General features: G+C 42.7%; 1 protein-coding gene across 1 annotated transcript in view; it reads right to left on the bottom strand.

The window, feature by feature from the left end:
• Positions 1-4,950: 4,950 nt before the first annotated feature.
• The window catches only part of CNN2 (calponin 2), a 35,841-nt gene continuing 27,641 nt past the window's right edge, over positions 4,951-13,150 (bottom strand). The window contains exons 4-7 of the mRNA XM_039334745.1: positions 11,283-11,420; positions 7,674-7,790; positions 6,934-7,080; positions 4,951-5,411 (exon numbers count right to left, since the gene is read on the bottom strand). Coding sequence (XP_039190679.1) covers positions 5,154-5,411; positions 6,934-7,080; positions 7,674-7,790; positions 11,283-11,420 — 660 coding nt within the window. The 3' untranslated portion in view covers positions 4,951-5,153. The remainder of the gene's footprint in view (positions 5,412-6,933; positions 7,081-7,673; positions 7,791-11,282; positions 11,421-13,150) is intronic.

Here is a 13,150-nt window from a genome sequence, read left to right as displayed (position 1 = left end):
GTAAAGCACTGTGATACGGTATATAAGTCTAAATCAGTGGTTCTCAACCTGTGGATTGGGACCCCATTTGGGGTCGAACGACTATTTCACGGGGGTCGCCAAACAACGCAGTCCGCCATTTCCCCCCCCTTTTCCTTAGCTGTGCTACTCCCTTTTATTCTATTGGCTTTTGAAAGCCAATAGAATAGACTCTCTGGAATAGAGTCTAATTCTATTGGCTTTCAAAAGCCAATAGGAATTGTCCAGGCTGTCTCTGCCCTGCTGAGCCCACCAAAAGTCCCATTCTGCAAACAGTGCTGCACCAGTTGAGTAGTCCTTGACTTACGACCGGTTGGGGTCGCGGCATTAAAAAGGTTGAGAACCACTGGTCTAAATGCTATTGCTATTGCCGTTTGTGACCTTCCCAACAGACAAGCAAAGTCAATGGGGGAAGCTGGATTTGCTCAACAACTGAATGATTCACTTAAGAATTGTGGCAAAAAAAAGTGTGGCTCATTTAAAACAGCCTTGTTTAGCAAGTGAAATTCTAGTTCCACTTGTGATCGTAAGTCAATATTACCTGTGTAGCAAAGTTGCTTGCGATTGCTATCAGCATTGCTTTTGTGCTCAATCATGGGTTTTAAATTTCATTGAAGCTTAAAGGTAAATGCTGTGTTCTGTGACTTTCATACTTTGACTCATAATGAGCCATGTGTTTGGTGTTCTGCTTATCATGTTGTCATGAACGCAGACTGTTTTTATACAGCTTTTCTCAGCTGCTCTCCTCTCGCAGAATGAAACTGCCTGAATTACAAAGTGAAATGTTTCTTGGTACACTCTTCACCAGGGGTAGTCAATCATGGCTCTTTTATGACTCGTGGACTTCAATTCCCAGAATTCCTGAGCCAGCTAAGCTGGCTCAGGAATTCTGGGAGTTGAAGTCCACGAGTCATAAAAGAGCCAAGGTTGACTACCCCTGCTTTTCACTATCTCTGCTGTTTGTGAGCTGTCAAAAAAATGTTGGCAGCTGCAACTACACAATGCAAGCCATGCCTCCTTGTTACGGCACATGTGAAAAGAGGTGGGACTTTGTATACCTACGACAGCCAACTTTATCTCTTAAAATAAATACTCCTGTTCCGTTTGCTTAATTTTGGATCCCTCAGAAAAACTCCCACAAATGCACACAGGTTTTTTTTTTGCTTTTGAAGCCCTTTTATTTAAATTCAAATATTGTCGGTTCACATTTTGTCCATCAATCCTACCGCTATTTCTAAGAAAAAGACAGCATATTTTCTGCCTTGGCGTCTCTGCCAGAGAAATACATGTAGTAGCTCTATCTATATTGTTACAGAAGAGCAGATCCAATTTTTTGTTTAAAAGAAAGAACATTGATTATTAAAACAGAGGGAAGCTGGGTTAAAATACAGGCTTTTAAGAGATTTAAATACCTTCATTCACAAAATGCACCCCTGGGCAGATCAAATGCCAGAGACCATTCATACACAGACATTGTCCACAGTCAAAAGTTTTATGGCATTCTGAAAGTCTGCATTTTCTAATAAAAGTGTGTGCAAATTAGAGCTATCTCTACCTCTTGACTGACATATCAGCTGAGAATCAATAGATAATAATAATATTTGTAGCTCAGGGTTGAATTGTGAGGTCCTGGTACTCTCTGAGCTTGGTGGGTTTCTTGTAGACCTTTTATTACCCAACTAAGTAACATCATCAGTGCTAGGCAGCATAGATATTGTTACCTAGTATGGTAATGAAATGTCTGCAAGAAAACCACCAAGCTCAGAGCGCACCAAGGATCCCACAGCTGGTAATCCCTATAAATCAGGAGACAGGTTTGATCAAAGAAGCATGCCTGTAGACCAAGTACTCCCATACTATGGTGTCCTCCGGGACAGTTCCCATCATCCCTGCCTGCAGTGATGGGAATTGTAGTTAATAATTCCTGGCAGGTCCCTGATGGAGAAGGCTGCTTTATATCAATTAGCCCCTTGCACCAGGATAATATTCTTTGCCAAGGAAGCTTTCACTCTGAAAAGAGAAGCCTCTTAAAAAGCACAGCTAAGAAGGTTTCACAAAGCATTACATGTCCAACTTAACATGTTATGCAAATTCTATCTCCACAGGCTGAAGATTAGGATAGGAAGCTAATTCATTTCTGCTAAGAAAGCTAGCACGACAAAGTGATTCAAATCATGATTTCTCTCTTTTTTTTCCAGCATATAAAAAATTAAGGCAACTATCCAATGTTTGAAAAAGCAATGAAGTTTAAATATATTAGTCCCTAAGTATCTAGTCCCTAAGACCTTTATGTAGTATGCAGATACCTAGACTTAAAAGCTTTATTTTGGTCATGGTCCCTTGATCCGTTGTATAGCAGCAGGAAAAAAAAATATTAAGCCCTATCAAACTGAGGAGGGGCCACAGGAGAAAAATAGGACTTGACTTCTGAAAGTTTTTTTTCAAGCTCCTAGACCTCAACAGGCTAAATCCCCCCCCCCAATCCTTGCAACATGAAATCTCTATATCCCTAGGGATGTAGCCTGAGTAACAGTGACCCTTGCAGAATCAAATCTTAAAAACGATGAAGACCAATAGCTACACATTGTTAGTTTTCCAGTATAAGAAACAGTAAAAGAAAAAAAAAATCTAATCCAGCATTACCCCTGTGATTATCAGTAAGTAGCTAGCTTCTGAAAAAGTGGTCAATCATTTTGCTCGCAGAATATAACTGAATATCAGACAATGGAGTGAGGTTTCATCTGGGCTCAAACTCCTTTTTTGTAACAGCAGCAGGCCAAGGATGAATTAAACCAATTCATTCCCAGCTTGGGTGGCTGGGGAATTCTGGGAGTTGAAGTCCAGACATCTTGAAAGTTGCCAAGATTGAGAAAAGCTGAATTAAACCACAGAATTCGTCAAAACTTAAGTGCCGTAAGTAAAAAATGATCCTAACTAGCATCTACTTTCTACTCTTCATCACCTTTGATTAAAAAAATCTGATACAGATTCCAGAGAGGGAGGGAGGGAAGAAGGTGAGAATGAAAAAATGCCAAGGGTCTAGATCAGGGGTTCTCAACCTTGGCAACTTTAAGACTTGTGGACTTCAACTCCCAGAATTCCTCAGTTCTGGGAGTTGGAAGTCCACAAATCTTAAAGTTGCCAAGGTTGAGAACCCCTGGTCTAGATAGAATTATGGAAATATTCTGGAAAGAAAAGCATTAGTTTGCTCACCAAACTAGTTTAATGTAATCAGGGGTGTCTAACCTTGGCAACTTTAAGACTTGTGGACTTCAACTCCCAGAATTACCCAGCCATGGAATTCGTTGGCTGGAGAATTCTGGGAGTTGAAGTCCACAAATCCTAAAGTTGCTAAGGTTGGGATACTTTGAAGGCAGTGAAGGTTCTACTCTCCGCTAGGCAGTTACCTTTTTTTTTTTCATATTCCAGTTTTATATACCTTTAGTGCCATTTCCCTCCAGTCTAAATTATTAGGCTGCAATTTACAGATTTCCCAACTAGCACAGGATTTTTCAGTTGAGCTGGCTGAGAACTGTGGGGTTTCATATCCCAATAGTAACTAGGCTGGTGAAGGTAGCATATCCATTTCCCTTTAATAGCAGAAGAATATTTCTCAAGGAAGATTTTAGTGCTTGAATTAAAAGCCTATCAATATCCATTACATGATTTTGTTTACAGCCACGAAGGCCTTAAGATGAATTCAGACAGCTGTTAGACCGCAGCAAAAATTGAGTTTCCAGCATGTATGTGCTACCCTCTAGCTGTGGTCTGGATTTATATAGCCTAGATGGGGTCACCTACTGTAAAATATGTAAAGGTGATCAGAATAATTCCCCTTGAGCACTGGAAAAAAGAATAAACTTTCCTCCTGTTTCTGGACCTTATGGGTGTGAAAGCACAATTGGAAACCTGGGGAAATGAAAGTACCTCATCCCAGTTCTTGTTATGGGTCCATCCAGTCTGGTATCAACTATTCTGATTGGTTGGAAATTAAACAGGGAAAATTCTATGGAAAACTGAATGGGAACTAAGGAAAATGTCTGATTGTTGGAAAGGAGGTTTTATTTTCCCTTTAATGTCTCCTGATGTTACTTGGAGGAAGCAAGCTAAGGCTCCAGGTGAGATGAGGCATTACAGGTAGTCCTCAACTTACAAAAGTTCATTTAATGACCATTCAAAGTTACAGCAGCACTGAAAAAAAGTGTTTTATGCCCGTTTTTCACACTTACGACCATTGTAGCATCCCCATGGTCCTGTGATCAAAATTCAGATGCGTGGCAACTGGTTCATATTTATGACGGTTGCAGTGCTCCAGGATCATGTGATCACCCTTTGTGACCGTCTGACAAGCAAAGTCAAGAGGGAAGATTCATTTTACAACTGTGTTTACTAACTTCAGCAACTGTAGTGATTCACTTGACAACGGTGGCAAGAAATGGGGCAAAATTCACTGAATAACTCTCTGGTTTAGCAACAGAAATTTTGGGCTCAGTTATGGTCGTAAGTCGAGGACTACCTGTATACAAACCCCACCGAACCCAACAATACCAAATTTCACTCGGGTAATGCAAACTATAACAAGCCAGATGTAGGAGCATTGGGAAGTTTCCAGTGATCTCTGGTTTGTTCAACAAACCATGGTTTAAAAAAATTCTAAGCTAGGCATTGTGTCCAACTACAGTTGTAAAAAAAATGATTTTCAACTTAGGAAATGGCTTCTCTTTCTGGACATTCGAGGTTAAATGTTGCAACTCTCTCCACCTGCACATGTACAATTTAAATAAATTGTCCTGGATAGTGTTGATTTTTTTAAAAGTGTGAAATCAAAACTGCATTTTTATTATTTCCAGTATCTAGAGGAAAGTTTGGGCATCAGGGAAAGTTCACACGATCTGTTTCTCATAACATTAAAGATCAGCTTTACTCTCTTTCTTTAAAAAAAAAAAAAGGATAAACACCTTTATGTTTTCCTATCCTTGCAGAGTAGAAGGGAAATGCAGCTTGGACAACTTTTTTTCCTTTGAAAAAAAGTTTAAAATACACACATTGCAGAATTGCTGGACTTTGCCAGGAATTGCCCAGCGATGGTTTGGGAAAAGAAGAGAAAATAGGGCAAGGGAGAGAATACATCCAGTTCACTGATCCTCCTGATAGTAGTAATAGTTGGCTGAGTTCTGATCCTCAATTGGGGCTGCGTTGCTTGCCACCCCAGCGTTGCTTTGGGGGCAATACTTGGGGTCATAGATTTGGCGACCCAAACCAAACACCTGCCCGCTCTGGTTGGCACCCTGATTGGAGCCCATTTGGAGGGACATGGAGCTGTCATCGCATTTGTCTGTGCCCAGCTTGGAATCATAGATGTGCCGGCGGGTTCCTGGAGCCGTCATGCCCACCTGAATGGGAAGAGAAAATAGATGTTTATTGTCGTCCTATATTCACAATGGCACACATTAAAATGAAACTCCGATGCACCGCTCTCAAAAGAAGGAACGCCAGCCACCAAACAATGTCACCATCCCAAGGATAACTACAATAATATAATAGCAACAGAATCCAAAAATACCAAGTTATACCAAAAGCTATATATAAAAATATTAATCACAGAAATTGTGGGCGCTCCATCACTGGAAATTTTTAAGAAGAGACTAGACAATCATTTGTCTGAGATGGTATATGTTCTCCTGCTTGAGCAGGAGGCTGGACTAGAAGACCTCCAAGGTCCCTCCCAGATCTATTCTATTCTAATTTTGAGTACATAGTGGGGGGGAAAGAGTCTTGAGAGTTAACAAGCTAGATATTATATGGTAGAAAGCTATTACAGAATCTAATTGTTCTGCCTCAGGTACCACAAAGCCTACTCCCAGAAGGTAACAAGGAAAACTGGACATGGAGAGGAAGTGTACTGTCCCAGACAATACTGCAGACCCTGGTCAAGTACCACTTATATGCCATGTCCTGGATAGAAGGATGTGAACTTCCAATAATCTTTTCCTTCACACTCACCACTCTTTGCACAGCCTTTCAGTCTGAAGCAGTAATACTTCCAAACAATGAATGAATGAATGGTGAGTGAGTGAGTGAATCAATCAATCGGATGGATGGATGGATGAAATGAATGAATAAATGTTTATCACAACCAAAGGTAAAAAGTATAACTGGAAACAACTAAAACATAATTAAATAAAAGTTAACTGATATAGGTAATTGTAACAGTTGACACAAAAAACTATGTCACAGCTCAGGGAGGTCTTTCATCAAGAGGAGAGAGACCAGGATTGCATTTTATTTGGAACAGAAATGGCTGGCTTATCTGTAGTGCAAAGCCATAATATGGTTTGCTTTTGGCGTACAGTGATGTGCTAAACTATTTCAGGGAAAAGATTGTGGTTTGTCATTAGCAATTGGAAACATGGCTGATTAGTCTACAAATTCTGGCCTGGTTGATGTCTGGGGTCAGATGCCATGCTTATTTCTGGCATGTTTTCATCTCTTGTCCAATTTTCCTAGGTAGTGTCAGCAGAAATAGAGAAAACGAAGAAATGACACAATAAATTGTAAATATTTTGCTAATCAGAAAAACAGTTATTGGGTTTGTGTATATTGCACCAAGCCAAACCATGATTTGTAAACCTTAGGATTCATTGTTAACATGTGAGTTTACCTGGCTCATCCAACAAACCATAATTAAATCATGGCCTAAAGCATGAAATGACCAAGCTGAGATATTCTTGTCAAGGTTTATCAAAAGGGGGCAATTTGCTGATGCTGTATCTCTGCTGTAGGCATGGATCCTGTAAATAACCAAGTATATCTTGGGGGAAGCCACCAACCAGTTTTGGCTTGGTAGACTGAAGCTCTTTAGAAGAGTTTTAAAAAGTTAAAACAAAGATTTAAACACTTCCTAAGAGTTCTTACCTGGCTAGCACACTTATTGGTACCCATCTGCAAACTGATGGTGGAATGGTCCATTGGGGGTAGTATCTGGTTCTTGGGATCATAGAGATGCCTCCTGGTTCCATAGGCAGTCATTCCTGACTGGCTAGCGCACTTGTTGGTGCCCATCTGAAGAGAAACAGCAGCTTGATTAAGCCTTACTATGTCTGATATACTACATCTACAATAGATGTCTGGATTTCATCCACTGGGTCCATAGAAGTTTACCAGAGGAAAACAAGGGATGAAATATCCATCGTCCTGCAAACTCTGCCCCTTATATTCTTGCATGTGAAAGAGCAGAAGTTGTGTAACGATGCCATGACACATGTTTCTTCATTCTGGTGTCATCTAGCTTAGGAATGGACATCTTATGACCAGTTCTTCAAGCTGCTAAAATTGTTTCACATCTTCTGCAACCTGTTCCTTCTTCTAAGTCATTAGGGCTCAGCAAATCTTTGGATACGTATAATATTCAAAAAGGACGCACTTGGTTTAACGAATTGAAAAATGGGTGCTACATTCTGCACGCTCTTCTGTTCTGCCTTCAAAACTAAGGTGCTTCACAACCTTACTAAGCAATGGAAAGACTTGACAAAGAAAGCATTTTTACAATAGAAAAAGGTCTAAAAATTGATTGTGCAGTTTAGTCTTTTGGCCATATGCTACACCAGCTTAGATCTCCCATTGTTTCTCAAGAGCCACAAGGTCACCAAACTTACCTGTAGACCAATGACACAGTGTCCAGCCTTGAGTTTTTCATCATCAAAGGCTCTCTCCTGTTTTTCCGAATATTTCACCCCAATGTCCATCCCACTTTCAATACCTTTTGTTTTCGCCTGCAAGGAGAAGTAAAAAAAACCTGAATTATTCCTGCATGCAAGTTTCAGGTCCTTCCCAATAACTTCACAGTTCTCATGATTAAGAACAACCCTAGATTTCAGCTACATAAACTGGTTGAATTCCGTACTCTGGTGACTGTTTCTGTCAGCTCTTTACTAAACTGTTTTGTAAAAAGAACACTGGAGAACAGAAGCACAACTCTAGATAAATCAAACATCTTGATAGCCATTGTGAAACTAGCCCTCTCCAGGGGAGACCCCCACAGGGATATCTGAAAGGGAGGTAGGTGATAAAGGCAAGATGGCGGCCACAGTCATGGAATTAAAGCCCTGCCTCCTCTCTTAAGAGGCAGACCAGATTGAAGAAATCAAATGTCATGTAAATCATTACTATTATTATTGTAACACCTATAGTGATAGAATCTTGCATGTCTGACTGCCCTTTTCCCCTCCCTCCCTTTATCTTCATGTGAATTAAGGCGGGCTTTGTCTATTTCCTCATGTTACTTTATTGGCCTGGACTCAGATCCCTTTAACTGACTATTGCTTTGGTACAAGTAGTCTTCAACTTATGACTGTAACTGAGCCCACAATTTTTATTCTAAGTCAGGGGTCTTCAAACTTGGCCCTTTTATGTCTTGTGGACTTCAACTCCCCGAATTCCTCAGCTGGCACGCTGGCTGAGGAATTCTGAGAGTTGAAGTCCACAAGTCATAAAAGGGCCAAGTTTGAAGACCCCTGTTCTAAGGCATGACAATCATACAGCATGTCACCACATGACCAGACCTAATTTTATGGGGGGGGGGGTTTGTGGTAGTTGTTAAACAAATGCAGTGATCGTCAATGTGGGCCGGTGTGCTGTCCTGCTCACACACACATACATATCTGTAGTTTAGTGTGTTTATTAATATTCCCCAGCAACTCCCTTCACCAAAAACCCAGACCTGCCCCAATTAAGTCCAGCCACAAGCAGACCAATGCTAGTTCACAGAGCAATGGCCAATGAGTCCACAAGGCACTTGAAAGTTTCCCAATCTAAATAAACCCACCAGGCAAAATTAAATCCACAATACAAGAGGGTTCACGAGGCAAGAATAGTCCAAAGTTCACAAGGCATGATCCAAGTCAAGGCACAGCATCATTCCAAAGTGAGGCAAGAATCACAATGACCAGAAAACACACAGCTAGGAAATGAACACATTCACAGCATCGCCTCCATCTATCTGCTGGGCTAAATAGCCAGCTCCTGGTGCAGCCCATCAAGAAGAGCGGGGCTTTCTCCTTGTGAGTAATCTGGCTGACTTTCTCTGCTCCTGCCTTTTCTCTGCCCTATGTATTCTTGGATCAGGTACAGAAGGCAGTTCCTCTTCATTAGTGTGCTTTTCCCATCTGAAGCCTCAGGGCTGTCCTGCTGCACCTCTGCTTCAGCCAAATCCCTCTCAGGCAGCTGCTTGGAGCCACTGACCAACTCTCCTCCAGACATGCCTGGAACTGTCTCATCCTCCTCCAAGGTGACATCTGGAGAAGTATCTGGGGAAGCACCTAGAGGAGTCATCACAGCCGGTTGCTGAGCCCACATTATGTAGTCATATGACTGCAGAGGTGGGGGGACATTAGAACTTCAAATCCAAGTCATAAGTCCCATTTTCAAGGTCTGTCATAACTCTGAACTGTTGTCAAGCAACCGTTCGTAAATCAAGGACTATCCATAGCAGTTCTTCCTCCTGTGCTTCAAGGTCATTCCTTCTGTCCTTTACATCACCATCTTGACTTTTGGATGCCCCTCTGCAGATGTCCCCAATGGCAGTTCTACTCCAACCTCATCTTAAAGATATGGAAAGGCTATATCAGGGGTAGGCAACCTTGGCTCTTTTATGACTCATGGACTTCAACTCCCAGAATTCCTGAGCCAGCTATGCTCAAATAGATGTCTCTGCCAATTCGGGAGTCAGATTCCAGAATGGTGCTGGGTGTCTTCTCCAATAGGGTCTAGGATAGGGGTAGGCAATCTTGGCTCTTTTATGACTCATGGACTTCAATTCCCAGAATTCCTGAGCCTGCTGGCTCAGGAATTCTGGGAGTTAAAGTCCATGAGTCATAAAAGAGCCAAGGTTGCCTACCCCTGGGCTATACCAACCAAGGTAAAGTACTTGTGTTTGTAGAGAGCACAACATGGCTATCTGTTTCTTTTTCTTTTCCATTTCCTTTTCCTTTCCCCCTTCCCCTTTCCTTTCCATCTTTCCAACTCAATGGAATGTTGGAAATATATCTGAGGGAGATGAGCAGTTAAGAAGTGTGAAATCTAAATAAATAAATAAAATTTATATAAAATTTAATATAAAAGGGACTTGGGACTCATCTTCTCCCTGCTCATCATCAGGACAACTGGATAAGCAGCAGTCACACTGGCTAGAGCCAAGTACACAGGAAGTCTACTTTTATCGGAAATGGTTTTAATGACAGAAACTTGTAAGCCTGATTGTACTGTGTCCCCCCCCATACACATGCAAATTAGGGAAGTGTCTGCCTGAGCCATTTATGCATGCTTTTTGCTTGTTTTGGACTTAAGCCAGGTTTTTCTCTTTGGCACTTTAGTAATGAATCTAGCCCATCTCTGGCAAAGCCATCTTTCTTACCCTCTACGGCAGAGGTCTCCAACCTTTCCTGGCTCGCGGCCCGGAGGGAAGGAGAGCAGCTTTCAAATAGGTGTGCGCACACAAACAGGGCCATGTGCACTGGTGTGGTACTAGTGGCCCTGTTCGAGCATGTGGCATGCACAGGCATGTGTGAATGGCTGCGCACCCGTGGCGGCTAATGGCCCCATTCACGCACGCACAAATGGGCCGTGCACACCCACCCAGTGTTAGCAGCGCCGTTCACGCCTGCACACATCCCCAAATGGGGCCGCGGGCGCTAGCACGTGGGGGGGATGCACACCCACGTGTCTGCGCACCGGCCAGCCATTTCCGCGACCCGCTGGCCAAGAGCCCACAGCTCAGTCCCAGGCCACGGCCCATAGGTTGGGGACCCCTGCTCTACGATAACTTTCCAAAAACAGAACTGGACCAAATGCACCAGAGAATGTGGCAAAAGAAAGAACAAGATATTTATTCTAACTTGTGTGCAATACCAAACCACAAACTCCCTAGAGTGGTTCATTTTGAGGTTCTGCACATACCTTCTCTGTCTCCTAAATTTATTCTGGAGTGGCTGCAGGGGGGAGAAAACAGCGGGCTACATTTGGAAAAGTGAATTGGAATATAGAAGGAATTAAGCCTCCTCTCCTCTTGACATGCCCTTGTCTTGATGAGCATTGCATCCACACAATTACAAATTTGCCATTCTGCCCACACGGTATTCAAATCTTATCATCGACAATGACAGCAGCAGCCCCAACAGACAGGCCAGTCACCTTCTATACACACAGAGACTTAAGATGGAGAACCAGCAGTTTCTCCACTAGGGAGGCAAGAGGAACTTTTTACTCACCATGCCTGCCAAAGCAAGGAGTGACACCTGCACTTGAGTCATGTTTCCGCTCTCGTACAAATCATTGGCTTCAAACAGATCGACAGGCTTAAAGCCGTAGCTAAGTAGAGCCTTGATGAAGTTGGAGAGATTCTCCAGCTGTTGGAAGAAAAGAGAGGGGACAGTCCTCTTGGATGAGAAGTGGAACATTTCCAAAGGGGGAAAAAAAAGCACTTTGGGGACAGTATAGACAAACAAAAATACTTATTTACATAACGTGTAATTCAACTTTGGAATTAGCGACACCACAAAATTCATGGAAATCATAGAGATAATGGTTATTAGCCTTGATGATAGAAGAATGCAAATTTTTAAGAAGAGACTGGACAGCCATTTGTCTGAAATGGTATAGGGTTTCCTGCCTGAGCAGGGGGTTGGACTAGATGACCTCCAAGGTCCCTTCCAACTTTATTATTATTATCATCATCATCATCATCATCATCATTTGCCTCCAAAGGCCATCTGCTAGGACACTATGGATTTCCTTGGGCAGTTGATGGTCCACTGTGAAAATAGACTGCTGGACTAGTTGTTTGACTCTCATTTGTCCATAGCTCTGGTCTCATGATCAATAGAGATAGCAATAGCACTTAGATTTATATACTGCTTGATAGTGCTTTTTTACAGCCCTCTCTAAGCAGTTTATAACGTTAGCATATTGCCCTCAACAATCTGGGGCCTTACTTTACCGATCTCAAAAGGATGGAAGGCTGAGTGAACCTTAAGCCCTAATAGGATTGAGCTCCCGGCTGCGGACAAAGTTTGCCTGCAATAGTGCATTTTAACCACTGCGCCGCCAGGGCTCCTAATGTGCAACCAATGTGCACACATACAAAACAAAACATGATACAGTTGCTCTTTATATATGCAGAATTGCTCAGGCAACTTTTGGTAGCTGTAACCAAGTAGAAAAGAATCCTCTAAAAATATGGGAAATGGTCCAGATGACAGGGAGAACCTCTGTCTGCAAGCAGAATCTAAATACCTGGATCCTGATGGGGTCATCTCAGTGTTTTGAATTTATCAAAGAGTTTCCAAATTAGGCCAAGTTAAAAACCTTGGCTGTATCAATTTGCTACTTCTGAATAGGCAGGGTGAACACTGCCACCAACTACCCCAAAGGAAATAAAGAAGGATTAACCACAGGGTAAAACGAGGTTTAGACTTCAGTGGTTGTATCACAACCTTCTCTGACCTGGCACCCCCCCCCCCAGAGCACACCTGTTTGGAGAAAGCCGCTGTATCACCTTCCACTAAAGCTGATCTCACTCAACGAAACAAATAAGACAAAAACAAATGTCTAGCTCGGTGGAAAATGCCTATTTAAAAAACCCAGAAGGCAGCCAGATCGTTGAATAAGGTTTTCAAAGGTGGGATTTCAGCATAAGCCTGATCCCTCCATGACCAGCAAAACCAGTTAGGCGGACTGGTTCAGCCCACGCCCCAGGTATTCTCTTTTGGCTCTTTCTTGCTTACAAAATAGCTCAGGAACCACAGAGACACACGGTAGTCTTAGACCAGGGGTGTCAAACTCAATTTCATTGAGGGCCGCATTAGCATTGCGGTTGCCCTGGGGGGGGGGGGGTGAGTGGGTGTGGCCAGGGTAGGTGCGGCCTACTGGGTGGGTATGGATGGAGTGGGTGTGGCCTACTGGGTGGGCATGGCCAGCTCTACATCATTCGCGTCAACGGTGCCTGTGGGGGCCTGGGCAGGAGTGGAACAGATCTGAGGGTCTTTGGCAAAGGGGTGGAAACGGGGCAAGCGCCAAGGCATGGTCCATTTCTTCATTCCTCACAAAGGGTGACACCTCCCTAGCATGCACCCAGGGG

This window comes from Crotalus tigris, unplaced genomic scaffold, assembly GCF_016545835.1.
Source record: "Crotalus tigris isolate CLP2741 ecotype Arizona unplaced genomic scaffold, ASM1654583v1 scf7180000017633.3093840, whole genome shotgun sequence".
NCBI classification, from domain to species: Eukaryota; Metazoa; Chordata; class Lepidosauria; order Squamata; family Viperidae; genus Crotalus; species Crotalus tigris.
Note: the sequence above shows the minus strand (reverse complement) of the source record. Positions and strands in the feature narration are given on the sequence as shown.